A 22,126-nucleotide genomic window follows, 5' to 3' on the forward strand; every position below is an offset into this window, starting at 1 on the left:
CATCTACACTGTGTACACTAAGTGTATCTGTATTCAAGAACATACGTACCACATGTTTTGTGCTTTCTATTCACTAAGAAAGATTACAATAAGTGTACATGGAGGCTATACTTTATGGTAACCATTATGAACCATCCTGATATTTAAAGCTGTAAGAAAATCAGTAGGAAAACTAAAATTAGGAGGAAGAAGGTGTGAGTTATGCTTGCATTGTTTGTTAACTCAGAACAGTGTGCAATTAGTGTAGGCATTAATAAATCCCAGGGTATATATCTACTATCTGAATGATGTGATAAAAAAACAATACAATGAAATTTCAGCTTTTGATACCACCTTTAAGAAATTCAGAAAGCCTATATACACAATGTACAGTCAAGTACGCAATCACTTCAAGTCTTCTAGTCCTTTAACTCTGATTTGAAGTTGATTAATATTTCATCACATCACTGGCATCTTGTTGTAAATTCATGCTAGTTAGAAGATGATTCTGAATAACTAATTACTTTTTGAAGTATGGCACTGTTTTCTTTATAACTCTAAATTCAAACTGAGAAATTTGAGACAGCTCTGATGTACAAAAGTTGATTAACCGATCTTTTTCGACACTTGCTTATTTGAACAAGTACTTTCTCTCTTTACACACTGATTCCTTGTGCATAGCATGAGCGTATTCATCTTGGCAAGTCTCTACAGCAGTTAAGTTACACAGCAATTCCAGAACTTCTGCTTAGCCTCACGCTTTCCCACTCTTATTATTGCAAGAAATTTTATCGTTCGCAATTTGTAATGGAGTTAGCATTTAGGTAGACTTTCTTTCAACAAATCCATACTGACATCCAATGCAATATTACAGCTATCCAGTGATAGCTTATCTTTCTTTCCTTATACCAAACATGCCTTTTTTTTTTAAAACATATGTGAATTATATCATAAGTATGTAAGCACTATGTAGGCGTGACATGAAATGTAATTTCAGGCTCATGTGTTACTGTCGACTCATTTAATGGGACCCCACAATTCACCCAACTCAGGCTTTGTGCTCATAGCTTTAAAGTGCAATTTTATAAAAGTAAAATGGAAGTCTGCTTTGTAATTCATAGAAAGTGCTATTACAGTGTTGGATTGTATAGCTCATGTGTTTTTATTTAAGAAAATAAAACATTAATCACGTTACATGTGCATCTGTAAATGAGTAAGTCTTCCAGTAGTACAAGGGTTGCTCTCTATATTTTTGTATGTTCTTGTACTTTCTATGTCACATTCAAATGCTGATTTGCTCATCATTCCAGTCTGTATGGTAACCATGCAAACAACTATAAAAACAAATGAAAGACATAAAGTGTGCTTTTGTCTTCTTTAGCCAGCTACACTGGAATAATATGACTTTTTCTTCCATTAAATGGACAGATAATAAACTACTTAGAAGCCACTAGGTATATTGCATCACCAAAATAAAATCCATAAAGAGAAAGGGTACACCTTGACATTTTACCTTAATCCTCCAAGGTACTGTTGTTTCTCAAATATAGTGATATCAGTGTATCCCAACCGAGCTAAGAAGGAAGCACAGCTGATGCTGGCAGGCCCACATCCAATTAGTGCAATCTTTGCATGGTAGCTTTCAGGCATTTTATCTACTGGAGGTAATGAGAGGTTTCTGATCTGTGCAACGTTCATAGCTTTGAAAATCTAAGGGAAGAAATAGGTACATGAAAAATAACACTGAGCTGTCACTTTAAACAAGCATATTAAAAAGTAAAAAGAAAAATAAAATCTTTTGGCAGGGCATTCAGATTTTGCAACATATATATATATATATATATATATATATATATATATATACACACACACACACATATATAAGTAAATGATATATATATATATATATATATATATATATATATATATATATATACACACACATATATAAGTAAATGTTAAAAAATAATCAGCCCAATAATTTGCTTGACCATTTTGATGACTGTGTTTGTCAAATAAAACTCTCAGCCCGGCACTTGCTCAAAACTCATAGCAAGCACTAATAAACCTTAGCACTAGACCTCCCTATACTGTAGAGAAGGACAAGGCTCTCTATTCGACCTTACCAGCCAGTCAGTAAAACAGTTCACTGCACCTATTCAGGCATGTCCAAAAGGGCAGTTTCAGGTGTACTCTCCAGTCCAACTTGTGAATCTGGGCATTTTGAGGCAATGTTGGGAGGGTGGCCTAATGGTTAAGGTGTTTGCCTTACAAACACACAACAGGGTGGAGTCTCACAAGGGATAAGGATAATTGCTTAAAAAATGCTCACACAGGGGCAGTTAGCTTAGTACTATCCTATGAACCTATGAACCTATGTTACAACTGCCTCATGTACACAGACAACCCTCTCCTCCTACCACCAAACACTAATATATGCGAGAGATGCAATTATACAGCCAAAGTGGAGGCTAAGCTCTCTCAACCCAAGACTGGACCAGACAGTTAAGAAGAGAAGGGAAATACTTGCATCACACCACCAGTCTCACATAGACCTATGAAACAAGCACCAGCAAAAAACACACATAAATACATGAAAATATACTCGGAGGCTCTAAATAAAAATCTGCAAAACCAACAGAGACCTGCAAAGCAAACATCCAAGCAACCTCCACCTCCCAACACAAACGATGAAACACATACTTCACAAAACCAGTGTGCCACGTAATCACAGCTCTTAAGGCAAAATAATATACCCAACACACTAGTAACAGGTGACTCTATAGTCAGGCAAACTGAAGTCCCACTCACTAGGCTGAACAAGGAAAAAGTTACTGATAGCTGCCTGTTGGGTGCCAGGATCCGCCACATAACACAAGCACTTAGGTCACTCCAGAACAAGTACAAATATGACTCTGTCATTGTCCATGTTGGTGTGAATGACCTGAGCCATACCTCCCTGGACTACTTGAAAAGAGACATGGAGGAGTTCTCTGATCACGTAGCCCAGGCCGGTATGTCCCTGACCCTGAGTAGCATCCTGCCCTCACCAAGAATGATATCACAGTATTAAAAAAATTATCAATTTCAGCAATTGGCTCGTCTTCTGGTGTCATTCAAATGGGATCTAGTGTCAGTCGCCATAAATAGCACAAGTAACAAAAAACTGAGGGTAATGCTATTCAATGCCAGAAGTCTAAACCTCAAAATATACGCACTCGAGGCACTCCTCAGTATGGAGAAAATCGATATCTGTGCAGTAACAAAAACCTGGTTTAAGGCTCCAGAGAGCACCCCAGCACTACCAGGCTACAACACATACCATACATTTCGGCCACAAAACCTGGACTGAAATACAAAAGGCGGGGGTGTATCCATAATCATCAAGGATACCCACACCTCCAGGTTAGTGGCACAGCACAATGCTTCAGAGATCATTCATGTGCAACTAACAACGGGCAAAACTGCAATTCAAACTGTAGCTTGCTACAGATCACCTACCATGTCCCAGGACCCCCATTCCGCATTTCTGGAAACAGTGGGAAACATAAAGGTCCTACCAAACACCCTGATACTGGGTGATTTCAATTACTCAAATATTAACCGGGAGAACAAGTACTAACTCCCTTGCCCAACATTTCCTAGAATTTATTAACTCAAATGCCCTGGATCAGCTGGTCAACACCCCCACCAGAAGTGACAACATATTGGACCTGGTCATCACCAACATGGTCGACCGGTGTTCCACACCGTAAGCCAACCCCTCGCTGGTTAGATCTGACCATAAACTGATCACTCTGGATATCCACATTCCGCCCCCACCCCTGGTCAAAGAAACCACCGTGAAAAACTTTTCAAAAGCAGACTTCATGTTACTTAAGACAGAGGTGGAAAGTTTTAAAGCCCCCATGGCAAAGGATAACGCTTGTCCAAGCTGCAAAATCCTTTACTAATGCACTCTACGGGCACCTACAAGAATGCATGGATTGTGCTATCCCAAGCAAAACCAAGACTCACGCCCCCAAGAAAAGGAAATCAGTCTGGTGGACCCCCTGCCATAAACAAGCTATACAATAGGAGGAGGAAACTAGTACAAAAGAGAGTAAAATTCTAAGAAGGGAAGACATCCCTGATCAGTATCAGCAAGAAACTACGATCCCTCATAAAATCATCCAAGGCTAGCTTCAAAAGAAAAATTGCCAAGGACTCCAAAGATAACCACAAGGCATTCTTTAGCTATGTCAAGAATCTAAGTGGCAATTCTCAGATCGGCTCGGAGTTACTGCAGAATGGCACAAAATAAACTGAACCGACCGATATTGCCAACATCCTGGCAGACAGGTTCAGTGCAAACTTCACCCCCCATCACCCCCAAAAGGGCCCATAACCATACCAGAAGAATGTAGAGTCCCTGAAATCAGACACTCAGGTTAAAACAGCCTTCTCCAAAGCCAAAACACAGCATCAATGGGACCGGATGGTGTCCCAGGCTGCATCCTACATGAGCTTAAAGATGAACTAACCCCTCACCTAAACACACTGTTCAAATTCAGCCTCTCCACAGGCTACGTGCCCATAGAGTGGTGCACAGCAATGGTTATTCCTCTCCATAAAGGTGGAGCCACAGTAGACCCCGGGAACTATCGACTTATAAGCCTGACTAGCTTGGTCTGCAAGGCTATGGAGCGCATCATCATGAATCTCATAAACAGAGATATTGGGAACCTCCAAATACTGGACCCTACCAAGTTCGGCTTTGTTAAGGGCAGATCATGCCTCCTAAACCTGGTAGACTTCTTTGCAACAGTTACCAAGGCTATAGATGAGGGAAAGGTGGTCCGCACAGCCTACCTAGACCTTGCAAAGGCCTTTGACACCATTCCTTATTCAGGTGTTATAGACAAGCTCACCAGCCTGAACATAAACCCCTACATCACGAGATGGGTTGCCAACTAGCTCACAGACAGAACCCACATGTTAAGATTTGTGGGAGCTAGGTCTGACTAGGTCTGACTCTAAACTGGTTACAAGTGACGTTCCCCAGGGCTCAGTCCTAGGACCCCTCCTGTTCGGCATATACTTCTCAGAGGTACAGTCAAGCACAGAAGGACTATGGATGACCAAGTTCGCAGACGACTGCAAACTAGGGGCTATAATTGACTCTCCAGCAGACAGCCGGACACAGGCATCCTTCAAAAGGGTCTCACTGAGACAGATACCTGGTGTCAAAACCATGGCCTCAAGCTAAATGCCAAAAAGTGCATAGTCATCCTCTTTGGAAAAAACAAAGTACCCACAAACTACCACATAGGTGGTAACCCCCTAAATACGGAAGACGTAATAAGGGATCTGGGGACCCAAGTAGATAGTAACCTCTCCTTTGATAATCACATTGCCAAAGTAGTTAGAAAATCCTTCCATGTGGCCCACCTAATCACAAAAGGGTTTGCATCCAGATCAAAAGAGGTCATTGTGCCCCTCTATGCATCACTCATTAGACCCATCATAGAGTACAATGCCTCATTTGGGATGTACCTTACATGACACCTTCAACAGCTGGAAAGACCACAGAAGTACCTCATCAAGAGGATCACTGGCCTCAAACAGATGCCCTATGCAGCTAGACTGAAGAAACTTTAGCTGTACTCAGTTGCATACTGCCTACTCAGAGGTGATCTCTACCTGACGTACAAGGCCATGTCCAACCCAGAATTGACGGACATGCTCCACCTAAAGAAACCCACACCCCCCCCTCAAGCCACATGCTCTAGGGATCTAAACCTCACCACAACAATAAATAGGACGTGCTGGAGAGATAGATTCCTGTCCCAGAGACTTCCCATGCTCTGGAATAAGATTCCAATCTACATTAGGCAGAGCTCCTGACTAAACCTCTTCAAGAGAAACCTTGACAAGTGGATGGGAAACAGAAAGTTTACCCCGGGGATCACTTCAATGGCTCTGCTGGACAGAGGCACAGGGAACTTATCTAAGGGGGCGGCAAAAGCCAACACATTCCAGCTAGGCTTATAAATGCCTTCGGGCAGATAGCCTAGTACGTACCTATGAAACTAAAAGCTGTATATATGGAGAGCTATATATTCCTAGTGCAGCACTGATGACTTTGGGCTATAAAGTAAGTAACCACCACCTTTTGGAATATCCAGTAAGTCCATCATAAGGTAATCTCTAACCAAAGGACAAAGTTAAGTCTTTGACCATACTTAGGCTCTTACAGTTCATTATTGTGGTTAATACAAGTTAATCTGGACAACAATGGTTAGCTTAATTGTACTCTCCATTATTGTTATTCAGTGCAGATTTGACCCCTACATACATTTTATCTGGGGTTTTGTTTTGTATATATGAGCATCATGTTTGGTTCCATTTCCAAGATCACAACTACAGTACCAATATTCATAACCTGGAATATATTTTACTTTTTTTGGCATGATTATTGTTGTTAATAATGCTACTGTTATTTATTGAATCCAGTTTTTTTATCTACTAGTTACAATACAAATAGGTTGCTATAAAAAAAATAAATAACTCTTGCAACTGAGAAATATCCATGTTTACTATAGATTAAGTTCTTAATCTAATGGCACAATTACTTTTATCAGAACTTGTCATTTTTCTCTCAGTACCACATTAAGTTAGCATCTTCAGTCACTGTGTATATATATATATATATATATATATATGTATATATATATATATATATATATATATGTATATGAAGTGGAAATGGTGCTTCACCCTGTCAGTGTTAATATTCTACCCACTTTGTTAGACATTTAATAGAATTGTAAGAACTTTATTCTCATTTCCAAGTCCGGATTTAATATTACATAATTCTACATAATTGTTGAAACATTTTTGAACTTGAACTCTTTTTTTTCTCTTAATGTAGTACTTCTTTGTTAAACACAGTACTCTTACTGACATGCGAGCACCTCACTTACATTGCACATGCAAAGATTTTCTCTAAAACATTTTTTGCCTTTGATCTGGGTTGTGGCTAATAATGATCGGTTCATTTACACAATTAGATAAAAGTGGAGTCAACCACTGATCAGTTGGTAAACCTAGTACTGCTTCTGCCCTACAGCTCATAGGTTGGTACTAGGCTATCTGTCCTACAAGCCTAGCCATAACAACATAATTCCTTGGCTATTTCTTCCCACACTATTTACTTCCCTGGACCCCTGTCTAGCAGGGTGACTGAAGTGATCCCTGGGGTGAATTTCCTTTCTCCCATCCAATCGTCCAAGGTTCCTTTTTAAGGGGGGCAAAGAGGCTCTCTGCTTGACATGTATGGGCAGTCTATTCCAGAGCCCTCTAGTAGCTGCATGTGACAGATGTCTCTCGATAACATTGTGGGCCTGATTCCAAAAGATTTGCTCTTGGTGCAAGTCTGCTCTGATTCTGAAAGACTTGCTCTCAGTGTAAGTGACTTAAGTGTAAGGCCCATTTACAAAGAGACTTACAAATGGGACCAGATTCCAAAACACCTGCTGTCAGCCTGCTTTCAGTGTAAGTAGTTACAATGACAGTAAGTCCTTTGGAATTAGGGCCCGTGAATCCTTTTAATGGTAAACCTAGACAACAACAAACTCTGCCCTGCAATTCATTAACCGTCCAGTGGGCCATTTTTGTCATTTTCAGAGTAAAACAAATACTCACAGTTTCTCTATGACCCGTACTTAAGCGTGTACTAGTGTCCCATTACACATTTTGTCACTTGTGTCACTTGTAGGATAGTTGAATGCTTATCCATTTACTTCCTTTAGTGTCGTAAGTGTGCAAGCTTCAGAGCAAAGCAGCAGCTTCTGAGCATCAGTCCAACTCACTGCACCTATCTTGTTCATCAGCTTCCAGTTCTTCCTGACAGTTTAACAGAATTAGTAAAAATAATGCACAACTTGTGATAGAAATAAGAGGTACAAAAAAACATCACGTGTTACTAGAGCAGTCTGAACTTGTGCATTGAAATAACATTGTCCACTGTTATTTTAATGCTGATACTTAATGAAGAACTTTCTAAATACACCAAACATGCCGTGAGGGTGTGGGATTAAGAGAAAGAAAATCACTGTAAACATATAATAGTAAATAATATTATAAGAGGAAAACAATTTCATTCTGCTATTGAACAGCTACAGTACGTCTTTTGAAGTACTGCATATACAGAAAATTACTAAGAATTTCAAGTGTGAGAGATTACTAAAGTCAGCTAGCATAACAGAGATGTATAGACTATCCCTATTAACAAAATAGCACAGCAAACTTAATTTCTATAGCCTGTACACCAAAAAGTCTGCAATGGAAGCTTACAAGTGTGGATTACTTCACTTTTCTCCTTACTAAGACCTGAAAAGCAGGTATTGCATCACCATGAACACAGTTATTTTAATTTATTAACTATGTTATCCTGCTGAAGCTTCCAGGTTGCACTGTCTACGAACATGGACAGCAGTACCTACTGTTGTAATATATGTAGTGCAATAAAAATGTTACGCTGCTTTGACTCAGTTTGATTTGTACAAGCACAGTATGTACATCAACTCTAACAACAAATAACCTGTTCTCTAATTACCAGTCACTACTCTTGTCAATCCACTGCCAATCAATCTGTAGACCGGTGATCTGCTGTGGTGACCCCTAATGGCAGAAGTCGAAAGACATTGCTAGTCCTGTCAATTTAGTGGTCATCAGTAACAGTGCTAGTATGACATCAAACCAAAAATACTGTGCATAAATTGTCTTCACATTATTTGCATTAAAACGTTTACCTAATTAAATACATTTGGGTGAAAGTTAAGCCATATTCATGAAATTTCATATAAGACAGAAGAAAGCAAAATATAAAGCATTCATCCTATATTCTCAGTCCCACAGAGAAGATAAAAAATTTATCATAATAGTCGTTGGTAGAATATTTACCTTCCTGAAATGCCTACCATTCCATACAGCACACTTGTAACTAACACCCCACAGATTTAAAATGTCACCCTATACAAAGAACATATGCTGTCCTTCAATGCTGTACTATATAGACATCTCCACAATTGTCAGTTTTTATTATTGTTGCATTTTAATCAAGTCAAACTCAAAGTACTTTAAGATTCTGTTTCATATTATTTTAAATAGAAAGAAGGAATTACCTGTAATAAAAATCCCATTTCAATACATGTATTTACCAGCTAACCAACTTTAAATATAGGGTCTATATTAAATAAACAAAATGACAAAAGAGGGAATGCTCTTTCATCGACAAATAAGTGCCAAAACCACAAAACAGTGAAGTTACGGAACAGCGATTTTCTTCCCCGGCAAAAAAAAATATATAAAGACAAAATAAAGTGGGGGCCCCCCCACACTCCCCCCTACAACCCTCCCTATTTAAATATACCAACTCTGAGATCTCACCACAATGGAGGAAATGGCAAAGTCCCGAGAACGGCCCAGTGATTTTTTCCCTGGGAAAAAAATCACTGTTCCGTAACATTGCTGTTTTGGGGTTTTGGCTTTTATGTGTTGATGAAAGAGTGTTCGGTCTTTTGTAGTTTCATTCATTTAATATAGACCATAAATATAATTAGGTCTGACAATTTTCAACAATTTGCATAAAATTTCATTTCAGTATACATGACAATGCCAGCTATTCCAAATTTTACAATAAAGCAAACTGCAACTAAAAGAACTGATGCATTCCAACGACCACTTAAAGCAAAACCTATTCAGAACAAACACACCAAACAGGTGTGCAACAATTTAGAGAATGAATATTTAAAGTAATAAATGTGTTTTCACATAAAGCTTTGTGGAGTTATTTAAAAATGCAATTTCCTGTTAATCTTCATTTATATAAACTTAGCAATCACATGATCAACAATTTAGAAGTAAATCACATTCATAAAACATAAATTACTTCAAAATTTAATATCTAATAATTTTCAGTAAGACACTACTGTTATTAATTCTAATTTACACTAATAATATATTTTCCAGTTATAAATAACTTACTCCATAAGGACTTAGTATGTCAGGTTTAGAGTCCAAATTTCCCCTGATTTACAAGGCATATCATCCCACAAAATTTATATTACACACGCTTAAAGTATTCCTACTGTCTTACACAGAATCATTTACTGTTAAACTATTTAGCATTATAAAAAAATTTTGACTGATAGATACAACTGTGAATTACCAGCAGTTCATCAAAACTGCAGTTGTACATACAGAAACCATACAAAATTAGTTTGTATACAACAGGGTAATACATTCAAAAAGTAATCTGCAAACAACTGCATTTCTCTGTGATTTAGAATAAAGAGCTTATTTAAGAATATGCTCACTAAATTTAACAGTGGATTCCCCCAAAAAGTGCCCTGTTGTTTACCTGGCCTAATAAAAAAAATAACATTTTTTGTGGAAAAGAAACATTTTTCAGCAATGACATTTTCATGAGATGACTATTCATATTTTGTTTAATATCTAACTTTATACATAAGTATATATCCATATAAAAATACAATTGGGCATGAAGGTGAAAATTTGTATTTCTTAATCTCAATGACACACATCATCTCAACACATTTAAGCTGCACCAGACTGCTAAAAAATACATTAAATTAAGAAAATGGAATGTATACTCAATTTTTGGGTCTTCTTGATTGTTCAGTAGTGTGTATCATCAGTTAATCAAGCATAATAGAATATTTGTTACTGAAAACAAAGTGTAATCTCAACACACACTATAATTTCAGCACGGTCTATATGTACTTGTAGATGGTGCAGTTACAGGCCATTGCTGCACTGACAATTTAATAGTGTGCTGCATTGTGCCAGATGGTGGAGCACATTTGTAGGAGCTTTGCCCTTTTTCCCCACTGGGTTTCAACTATAGAGCTGGTATGTATAATATATGGGGGTGGATCCTTCCACAAGAAAGGAGAAAACAAACTTGACCCCTGATTTTTGTGTGTTTATGTTTTTCAATTAACCGTTTTTGATATTCAATTTTCAATAAATGGTGAGCCAAAAGTATACTTCAATGGGTAATAGGTAAATCCTTGTAGACAATAATGAGAACTCTGAACAAAATATATCTCATTATAATCTGAATAAAATCACTTTTTCAGAATTCTGCATTTGTTTCCAAAAAATAATGCCATCAGGTTTTCAATTATGCAGACACTGATACTCTCAAACATGGTCAGAGGAACACAGAATAATTATCAAATTTTGCCTACTGCTCTATTGTCATTTTCAGTGTCACAGCTGTCTAGCACCACAGGCTTACCTGGTCATCATGGACTCCCTTTAAACATAGTTAAGGCCACAAGGTCAGTGGTAAAAAGAATATAACTGAACACAGAGCACAATACAACAAAAAAATAATCTTTTTGGTGGGAACTTTAGAAGAAACTGGACTACCCCACAAAAATCCATGCAGGTGCAGGGATAACATTGAAATAATCAGTGTATAGAGCTCAGGACTCAACCCCAAGCCCTTGAGATTTTAAGGAGACATGTTATCTGTTCAGCTGCTGTGCTGCTGAAAACACTACAATCCTAAAAGATTTTTCTGGAGTACTTACTCTTACATGTTGTGAAGAAGAAATTCTTCACTAAGAAAAGAAAACACCAAAACTGCATAAACTACAGAAAAAGTGGAAGCAGCATCTTTGTGGAGCACACAACAAAACTAAAATTTTATTAAGCGCTTTTCAGCTCAAAATCATTGCCAGACTTCATTAGATAAAACCTGGCCTACAGAAATGCAGAAGCTTTTATACAAAAGTCATGCCCCACCTCATAATGACATTTTCTTAATAGCATGCAATACAATAACTAAACCATGTAAACAATATATTTAAATATTTACTTATAAAAACCTTCTAAAATTATTATCTTTTAACAGCAATGAAAGTGTCAGTTGAAAATTAAGAGTAAAGTTACCTTTGAAATAGTTTAACTTTGGGAAAACTAGTAGTAGACACTGTTTCAAAGTCCTGGAAAGTCAGCAGCATTAAAATGTACTCGTCAAAACAACTCTCATTTCCAGGTGTAGTTCAAAAGGACCATCTCTAACATTAGGAATCAGTTTCTCCAGTACTGAAAAATTAAAGTGATGTCCAGGAAAAGCAGCTAACATGCCTAGCTAGGGTATTAGCTACATTTAACTTAGAAATGGCATAAAAATGTTCTTTTATTCTTTCTTTCAACTTGCATTCTGTTTTCCCTATGTAATAAGCAGAACAGCATTCACGTAGGGCAATATAAACTATACCCTTACTATTACAGCTAGCTGATCTGTGAACAGTGAAACTTGTCCTGCTGACACTAACATTATCAGTTTTAACATACTTACAAACATTGCACACATTACATTTGGCCGTTCCTTTCACAATATTGGTAAACTTTGTTTTTTCTAGTGTTTCAAAAACATTAACAGACTGTGCCTGCCTATATGTGATTATAGGGTATTCACCTAACTTCTTTACCCATTCTAGATTCTCTCTAAGGCCCATTTCTTTTTCAAAATTCCTTCTACAATTCTATACTCCATAGAGAAGGTGGTGAAAAAAGAATTTTTGTAATTAAACAACTTCAGAAGTAGCTAGAACCAATGACTTAGGATTGTCTCCTGTGGGGCTATTATTGTTGGTGATTACGCCACCAGTGGTGGGCATAAACCTATGGTCACGTAAACTGGGAACATGCATATTATTTCTTTTTTCCATTACTTCAGCAACTAACTCTTGAACAAACACTTTAGGATAACTTCTCTTCACAAACATAGTTTTTAAATGAACACATTCCTGCAAAAAATCATCTGACCTAGTTGTCATACAGTCTGCCCTTACTATCTGCCCTTTAACCACTGATTTCTTTTGCTTATAGGGGATGGGCATTTGAAAAATGCAGAAATGCATTTGAATAAGTGGGCTTTCTATAGATAGGTGACACCAAGCTTAAACTAGTAGGTTCCTTTTCCAACCGTACATCCAGGTATAATATCTGATCTTTACCCTCCTGGTATGTAAACCTAAGGAAATCAGTGGTCCTTTTAATGTATTCTAAAAATATGTGAATTTTATGTTTTTCTGAATCAAGCCATAAAGCAAGAATGTCATCTTGGTAACGTGTAAAGTACCTACAGGTTACAGAATACACTGTTAAATAAAATGTTATTTTCCCATGTGACCATAACTGCATTCGCATACAACCCCCCACAGGCAGACCCTATGACCACCCATTTAGTTTGTAAAAAAAAAATACTGATTTTCATAAAATATGTAATTGTTATGTAAAGCAATTTCAAGCTAGTTCACAAAAGATATTTTTCCTGTCTTGTCCAAAGTCTGAATAATCATCCAGAAACTCAGCAAACCACGACAACCCTATTACATGTGGTATATCACTGTGTACGGGTTATTAACAGTGATGAAAACAACATCCTGTTCTAAAGCTAGAGAGTTGCATAATTCTATAAAATCCCAAGAATCTGCAACTAAGTATGCCACTTTGTTGTAGCATTCCTTTCAAGTGAAAGTCCAAATATTTAGCAAGTGGTGCAGTAAGAGTATCTATCATCCACTATAGGGCAATGGGAGGATATGGTTATTTTGCAAGATGATGGCCCTTCAACAATTTTGAACAGTTCAGATGACTTTACTCTATACAATTTTACATGTAACAATTATGACAGGAGTACTGTTAATCTTTTAACTAAGGGCCAGCCTTTTGTACCAATGGCTAGCTCCAGGATCAAAGACTTGGTTATTGATTTGAAACTTTCTCAGGAATCTTAATTTAAAAATGATTTTTCAAGATAAAAGTGTGGAATTTGTTGCTAATACATTATGTAGGAAGAGTATGTTCAACCCTACTACCTCTTCCCCTGATTATTTTTGAGAAATTATGTGAACTGAATTTTACAGCATTTTGACTCAAAAAGCTTTAACACACTGAACAAATTCTTAATCCTGCAGAGTTCACACTTTTAAGGCAGTTAAGCCAAGACCTGGATGTGTGGGTTATAAAGCCCGATAAGGGTGGGGTGGGGTTGTTGTAATGGACAGAGATTACTATTTGAACCGTATGTAAGAACATTTATTTAATAACAAATTTTATGAGGAGGCTTCCTTGAATTTGGTACAGATTTCCTACAAAAAATAGATTATATGCTGAATGATAAGTTGACACAGAAGCAGATTACTACTCAAATTTCTGGGTTTCTGGATGTCAAGTTTCTGATCATGCCTTTGATCATCTGTATCCCGAAGAGCCATAAAAGTGTGATCAATGCCCCTTTGAGACCCATAGTCAGTACAGCAAGTCCAAAATTCATCCCATGGCTAAATGTTTTGATTTTTTGTTGCGTCTTTCGGCTTAGGGGTCGCCACAGCAGAACTCCGGTCCGCTAATGTTTGGTAGTGGATTTTTACGTGCCGAGTTACCAGCCCTGATGCACAACCTTCAATAAAGGCACGCCCATTCACGCATGCCTCCACACAGAAGACACTGTAGCTGCGAATCGAACGTGACAACGTCTTGCTGTGAGGCGACAATGCTACCGCAGCACCACTTGATATTAAGTTAAAACTATTTTTAAAAACATTCAATCACTTGTGTGTTGATTCATGGGATTTTTGGGGGAAAATGAAACAAATGGAATACACTGATATGACTTTTTTGACTACAGATGTTAATAACCAGCTCAGTGTTATTCCACACATGACTGGTCTGTAGTGGTTTTACGATTTTATGTTTGAGTCTACTGATTTCAAACATTGTGAAACTGAAACACTGTATACTTTTATAGAGGCTATATTGGAGAATAATTTTGTATACCAGGATGGACAATATTTTCTTCAGAAGAAGGGGGTGGCAATGGGGGCCTGTTGTGCCCCCAAATTTGCCAATATAATCATGTTGCAGTGGGAAAAGACATTTGTGTTCAATGTACTTAATCCCATGCCCTGGACACTTTGTCAATTTTTAGATATTTTTATTTTGTGGAATGGCTCAAGGAACAAGATTTGTCCATTTATTTAGTATCTAAACAATTCTATATCTTTTTTAAGATTTACTCATTCTGTTAGTTCCACCAAAATTAACTACCTAGATGTAGAAATTAGTAAAGACTTGAACAAGATGAGACTGGTTAGTAATATTTATCATTAGTCTATGTATTCTAACAGCCTCCTCCATTATTCAAGCTGCCACTCTGATCAGAAAAAGGGTATAGTTAAGTGGTAGTATGTTCATTTGGCTAGGTTAGTGTTGGTTTTTTAAGTGAAGGGCATAAATTGTTTGAAATGTTTTCTTCCCGTGTAACTTAATTCAAGGTATTTTTGATGTGGTTAACCACAAAAGAAAAAGTGGGGATTTTCCTCCCCTTCTTAGGAAGGATAGTGTTATGATGACAACTAAACCACAGAGTATTAATGGGAGTGAGCACTCGAGTTCCTTTATCACCACATATACTGTGGATTGCACTGGTATTTTGAAAATACTCAGGAACAATTGGAGAATTTTCTCCTGCTTTGAGAGTTTAAGTGGACTAGTAAGTGAATGTCCATGTATTATCTATAGAACAGGGTCAACTTTGAAACAATATTTTGAAACTGCGGATTGGGTTACATTGGACCACACCAAAAAAATAAATGGTTGTTGCAAATATGGTATGTGTATGCAATGTAACTATTTTGGAGAAAGATGAAGTATTTACTAATGGTGTACAGATTAAGTCTTCTTTCCACTGGACTTGTAATTCTTTGGGAATTGTTTACCTTGCAATTTGTCAACAATGCAGTGCATTCTATGTGGGGAAAACCCAGCGATATCTCATACAGTATATATATGAACATATGCTAGAAATAAGAAGGAACATAATGCTCTATTTAAACATTTTTCTAACTTCCCTTAACATGATTTTAGATTTTTTGATAGAGCATTGTGTATAAAAATATTGGGGGGGGGGGGGGGGGCATGGGAAGATTTAATTCAGAGCTTAAGTGGCAGATCAGGCTCAATTCACTTGTACAACCTGACCACCTGGAGTGAATGAGAATATCTCTATTGCAAGTATTTTAAGGTTACTTTAAGGTTTTAAGGTAATCTTGTTGTGTGATTTTCAATTTTATACTCATTTTAGGAAATTTTCAATTCGATATACTTAGCAAATATTAAGCATTTTTAAGGTCGCATTTATGGTTCTTAATGGTTTAATGCAGTTTTGAATAACTGAGGTGATAAGGAATTTATGTTATTTCATTGGTCTTTTGACATGTGATCTAGGACAGGGCTATTGAAAAGTGGTTTGTAGTAATGAGTCTTTGATTCTGAAGTCATCTTTGATACAAACTCACTAAAGTGCAAAATCAAATAAAGATTCTTGTTGGCTGATACCTCGGATGCATTTCCTTCCAGTTATATAATTTTTTTTTTTTTAGATTTAGACTGTTGTTATGGAGAGAATATCTGATCAAATAAGTACTACATTGAGGTCTTTCAGTTTATTTCTGATCTTTTCAGGGATGCTGTTAAATGCTTTGGCGACATTCGGGTAGGGTACATGCAATGATAAACCATTATCTAGGGAAGCTGTGATTGTTCTCAATGAAGACCAACTTTAGTGGAGAAAATCAGCCCTTATCAAAATGTTCTGATACACAACTGGGAGTAGAAAACAGTAAATTACTTACCATCCTTCTAAATTAGTTCCTTAGTGTACTCTCCATAAACTTCTATATAACGGTAAAGTTAAAAAATAAAAAAAACAACCACTGCCAAAAGTACAAGCAAGACAGTGTTTATTAAAACTAAGCACTTTCACCCAACTTTGCACTGGGCTTCATTAGAATAAAACAGTGTTCTGTAATGGCCCATTTAAATACATTTTAGTCATGTGACCAACTCATTTAAAAAATACTTGAAACTTATTTGTTCACGTATTTAACTTTACAAAAATATACAAATCCTCTGTTTCTATTTACATTCACCTTGGGGCTGCAATAACAGGAAGAAACACTATGTTGTAAGCAGGTAAGATATGTGTTATAAAGCTCTCCAGTTTATATAACAAGTAAAGAAATAAGAACTTTTGGGTTTTGGTCAATGTTTTTAACAGAGGGTTTGTATATCTTTGTAAAGTTAAATATGTGGACAAATAAGTTTCAAGTATTTTTAAATGAGTTGGTCACATGACTAAATGGCATTTAAATGGGCCATTACAGAACACTGTTTTACTCTGATGAAGCATTTTAGCCATAGCTAGGACTGCCACAGTTTGGTGTTGAGTGACATACTTGTTCACATTCTGTATGCTTTAGCTGGGATTTACTTGTATTTATGTTGGCGATATCTTACAGTTGACAACACACTGTCCTTTGATCATGCTATAGTATTGGGAACTACCCTAAATTTAATTAAATAGCTGTGTCAAAGGTGGTGTTGACATGAGGCATTAGTTTCACAGAATGTTGTTGCAAGTTATTTCTGGCTCTAATATCCATGTGTTTATAAGGCAGGAGAGAATGCTTTGCACAGAGATATATATATATTTTTTTTACAAGTTTATACCTCCATCACTATGGATTTTTCTTAATTTCTCCCAGTACTTGCACTGAATGGTGATGTGATTAGTAACGCATTTATTACTGGTTCTATAAAATCATTCAGCACTGCTAGCTGTTGTCATATTGGACTTCTTTAAAGTATAACTACAGTTTATAGTGGTAAGGGCCTTGATTTTATTTATTCATATTTTTGGAGTATTTAGCATATGTAATGTCTACAAAAATGGGAGTATTGCATACAAAGCTTTCCTTGGAATTATGATTAATATGAATACTGAGTGATCAAATTTGACTGAGGACACCAAGATAGTTGGGAAAGAACAGAGAGTGTTAGACCAATACCGGTTTTCCCTAATAAAAGTTTTTGTTGTAAGAGGCACCAAAGAATGCTATTCTAGCCCCAGAGTTTTCGTTGTACTACTATCCTGAATTTGACCATACCATTTTAGTTGTTCCAAACTGTCATATATTATACACAGTGTCTGGCAAATGAAATAAAACAAATATATTTTTAGTAAATTATATCATATTTTTACTACTGATATAAATAAGTCTCCCCTGCCCTTACTGTACTCGGCATACTAAAAGTTAATTTAAAACAACACTCCATATGGAAGCAGAGTATGCAAGACATTATTCTGTGGCAGTGAGCACTCCTGAAATGAGATATGTTGCTATAAAAAGAAAGAAAACTATATCTCAGTCTTGAAAAATTTCAATACAAAAAGTAAAGTAAAAATATACAGGAGTTTTACTTCTAATAATACATTAGAAAAGAGTAATTATTTGCCATTACTGTACTCTGCATAATGAAAAGGTTTGACATCACAATGTAAAAAGATTATAATGCAAGATAAGCTGTGACACTGAATATCTTGGAGACAACAGATATTCTTCCTATATACAAGAAAACCATGCAATGGTCCTTCTTTCAGATTTCATTATTTGACTTTCATGCAGCAGCAACAGTTTATCTAGCAATAAAAAGTACCTTAGCACTTTAAGTTGCTACTCTATCACTGGAATGTTCACTGCAGCAGTGTGCTCAGTTTCATCATACAACTTAATGATGGCTTTCACATACAGATGTCCTTGCCCCTACTAAGAGTCACCCTCTGCTGCCATGGATGCTTGCATTTGTCGAGCATATGCATTTCTAAAAATAAATAAATAAATAAATAAATAAAAGGACAAGAAAAAGAAGAGAAATATGAATTAAGGAAGCAAGTTAATTGGTGTGCTCCCAAGGCTAAATATTGCAGTGGGACATTGATTTTGTTGCTGGGATGTTTTCCAGACAGGAGGAGCATGTTTCTGCAATACATGTGCATTTTTACTGTTTTATAAAGATATCATTGCGACAAATCTTCAATGTGTGTGTGTGTGTATACACAAACACACATATATACATACACACATATAAACACTAAAATTTAGGTGATACATTCTGACATGTAAAAAATTGTAAAAAAAACTCAAAGTATGACAAATAATGATGGCATGCACAGTTACTGTAGTTTGGAACAAAAGAACTAGAGAAAATAAAAAAAAATAAAAATAAAAAAGTAAAACCATGTTGAGTTGATTAAATATTTGTATGCTGTGTGTACCTCTGGCTCAACGTGGTTTTACTTTTTAGTAGTTTGGAACAAGGTAATTTGTCCAGAGACACTTTATATACCTATGCTGTTAATGGACAGGTATAAAAGGGGAGTTAAAAGATGTTGGAGAAGTGCTTTTGGGTTGAAAGGGAAGATTAATTATTTTGGTGGAGTAGCAGTCAAGAAAGGTTTAAGCATAGAGGGATGAGTGCTAGAGAGGAAGTGAGGTAAGTGTAAGTAAGGGCTAAGGTAGTTTTATGTGAGAGTTGTTGGGTAGAGAGATAAGATTTTGGCATAAACTTGCTGTGGCAAGTGCTACATCCATGATGACCAGTAGATACCTTGAAGTACAGGTGAGTCTCAGGTTACTATTCATTTGTAAGGTGATCGTAGGCGAGTTTTTTTTCCTCTGTATGGGGGGCTTCTCTACTTTACACTAAACAGGGTTTCTGATACACAGATAGGATAACTTGTTTGGAACAGGAAATAAATATGCTTTTATTTTGTTATGGTTTGAATTGCAAGGAATTTTGTTTATCTGCTTATAGGTTAAGGCAATTGTCATGTTTCTTTCACCCTGATATAGGACCAGGCCATAGCAACCTTCAGCTTACTGTTTGGCTCAATCATTTGGAGTTTCTTCTCACTTAAAGGTCAGCTTGCTTGTTTTTTTTTTTTTTTTGGGGGGGGGCAGGTCCCCTTATTTTATTTGCTGTTTGTTCATTTTTTGTTAGTTTCAGTGGTCGCTGGTTTGGCTTTTAGCGAAATACCTTCCTGATTGCATTGGTGGTGGTGGAACAGAGAAACATGTTTTTTTTTTTGTTGCTGTGGTGGTTGGAGCATGCTCATGGTCATGAGGTACCCATTAGTAACAGCCATTTATCACATATGCATATTGTGATGTTATCAGTGGTGGGGGAGGGGGAGGATGGTGAGCTTTTGTATACAGATATCTTTGCCAGCACTAGGAGTCCCCTTCTGCTGCCATGGATGCTCGGCTTTGTCAAGCATATGTATTTGCAAAAACAAACAAAAAAAACAACAACATAAAGAAGAGGGAGAGAGAAAAAGAAGAGAAATATGAATTAAGGATGCAAGTTAATTGGTGGGGTCCCAAGGCTAAATATTTTAGTGGGATGTTGCTTTTGTTGCTGGGATGATTTCCGGACTGTAGGAGGATGTTCTGTGGTCATGGGACACCCACTAGTAAGGGTGTTTTGTCATGCAAGCACATTGTGAAATTAATAGTCATCGGGGAGAGGGCGAGGATGGCAGGCTTGCATGTGCAAATGTCTTTTTTCCATACCAGAAGCCCCTCCTTTACTTCCCTGGATGCTTGTTCTTGGTGAGTATCTGTAATGTTAAATACAAAGGGAAAAGAAAAAAATGAGAGAGAAAGGAAGTGTATTAGTGCATAAGTGGACTAGTTATTTTCCTTATGGTTTGGCTTGTTCCTCATAAGATTTTGATGCTAGCAAATTGCTATGGTTGGGTGTTAGGTTTCTGGATCACTGATAAGGGCACACAATTAAGTTTTACCTTGATCTCCTTCAAGAAAGACATGCTAACAAATCCTGTTAATCTGCCAGCCTTATGACTTCGTTTTTTTTTTTTTGTAGTGATATTTAAATCTGTAGATGTTTATAGGCTGAGCTACAATTTTTGTCTTAATGGAGGGTCAATTATGAGGCATCCTTTGTTTGGAAGTGCTAGGAGCAGAGTCATACTCAGGTATGTCCCCAAAGTCAAGGACAGTTGGAAGGTAAGTTTTGAGTGGAGGGATTTTTCATATGGTGAGTAAAAGGAAGACTCAGAGGGAACCTTTAAGGTGTAGAGAGCATTTTTATTTTTGTAATTAATGTTTTTCTTTCTTATGACAGATGGACAAATTGAGCAGTATGAGGCAGAGATGGGTGGCAATTGTATCAAAAGTGGAGGTACTGTTAAAGTTCTGCCAGTGAGAGTGCCTCCAGAGGCAGAGGAATCCAATGCATCCAGAAGAAAAAGGCAAATTCAGGCTCCAAAGAACAGGTCAATGACATGGGGGAAGTGAGTTCGGAAGTCAGCAGATAGTGCCACAGTGGACATTCTAGCTGGGGGGGGGGGGGGGGGGGGCAAGACACAATATAATGCTATAGGTAATGATATTTTGTTGAGAGTACATACAGGTGTATTTGATCTTTTGAGGTGTGGGGGTAGTCTGTCAGTACGTGAAGGAGGGAAGTCAGAAGCATATCATGGTGCGGTAGCAGGTGCAGTGGTGGATCAAGATATTCTTAGAGGGGTAGCGTAGGTCCAGAGGGAGGTATTAGGTGGTGAAGTTGGCTTTGGGTCATCGCTAGACAGTTTGAGATCAAGCTTGTATAGGGCTGAATCACAGCAGCAGAAGGTGAGTTCGGATTCTGGGATGGAACCTGGGAATTGGCTAGCTACTCAGGCCTTGGTTAAGGTAAAACAGGGAGGGGGCTTTTGACGCCCACACATTCTGGCATTGGTTAAAGAGAAGATCTGGAAAGGTGAATATAATAACATGCTTGAACTGACACAGAAGGTCTGCAGTGATTGTTGAAATCTGAGATGGCAAATATCAAGTACCTTTTAGCGGCTTTAGCAGCACTGGGGCAGAGGAGAATGAGAAGACTTCGAGCCAGGACATGGGAGAATTGGGTGTTAGGTTTTTTTGTACTACATGGTGGTTTGGCTGAAAAAATATAATTCAATGGCTTTACTACTCCTTTCTTATTTTCTCACAATTCAGAAGGCACAAAAGCTGCAAGCAAGTAATGCTTGGATGTGGTATGATCAGAGATTCCATAAATGGAAAGTAGCGGATCAGTCATTGAGATGGGAAGTTAGACACCCTAACATTTGACTGGCCATTATGATGGACATTTTTGAGTGCCACGAGATGGGGTAAACTAGGGGATGAGGTGGTAAGAGTGTGGTGTGTAT

The 22,126-nt window shown here is 37.3% G+C and overlaps 1 protein-coding gene across 1 annotated transcript in view; it reads right to left on the minus strand.

The window, feature by feature from the left end:
- The window catches only part of DPYD (dihydropyrimidine dehydrogenase), a 4,342,678-nt gene that overhangs the window by 2,947,834 nt on the left and 1,372,718 nt on the right, over nucleotides 1-22,126 (minus strand). The window contains exon 6 of the mRNA XM_044085707.1: nucleotides 1,493-1,689. Coding sequence (XP_043941642.1) covers nucleotides 1,493-1,689 — 197 coding nt within the window. The remainder of the gene's footprint in view (nucleotides 1-1,492; nucleotides 1,690-22,126) is intronic.

Source organism: Protopterus annectens, chromosome 10.part0 (genome assembly GCF_019279795.1).
Source record: "Protopterus annectens isolate FY-2018-M chromosome 10.part0, PAN1.0, whole genome shotgun sequence".
NCBI classification, from domain to species: Eukaryota; Metazoa; Chordata; order Ceratodontiformes; family Protopteridae; genus Protopterus; species Protopterus annectens.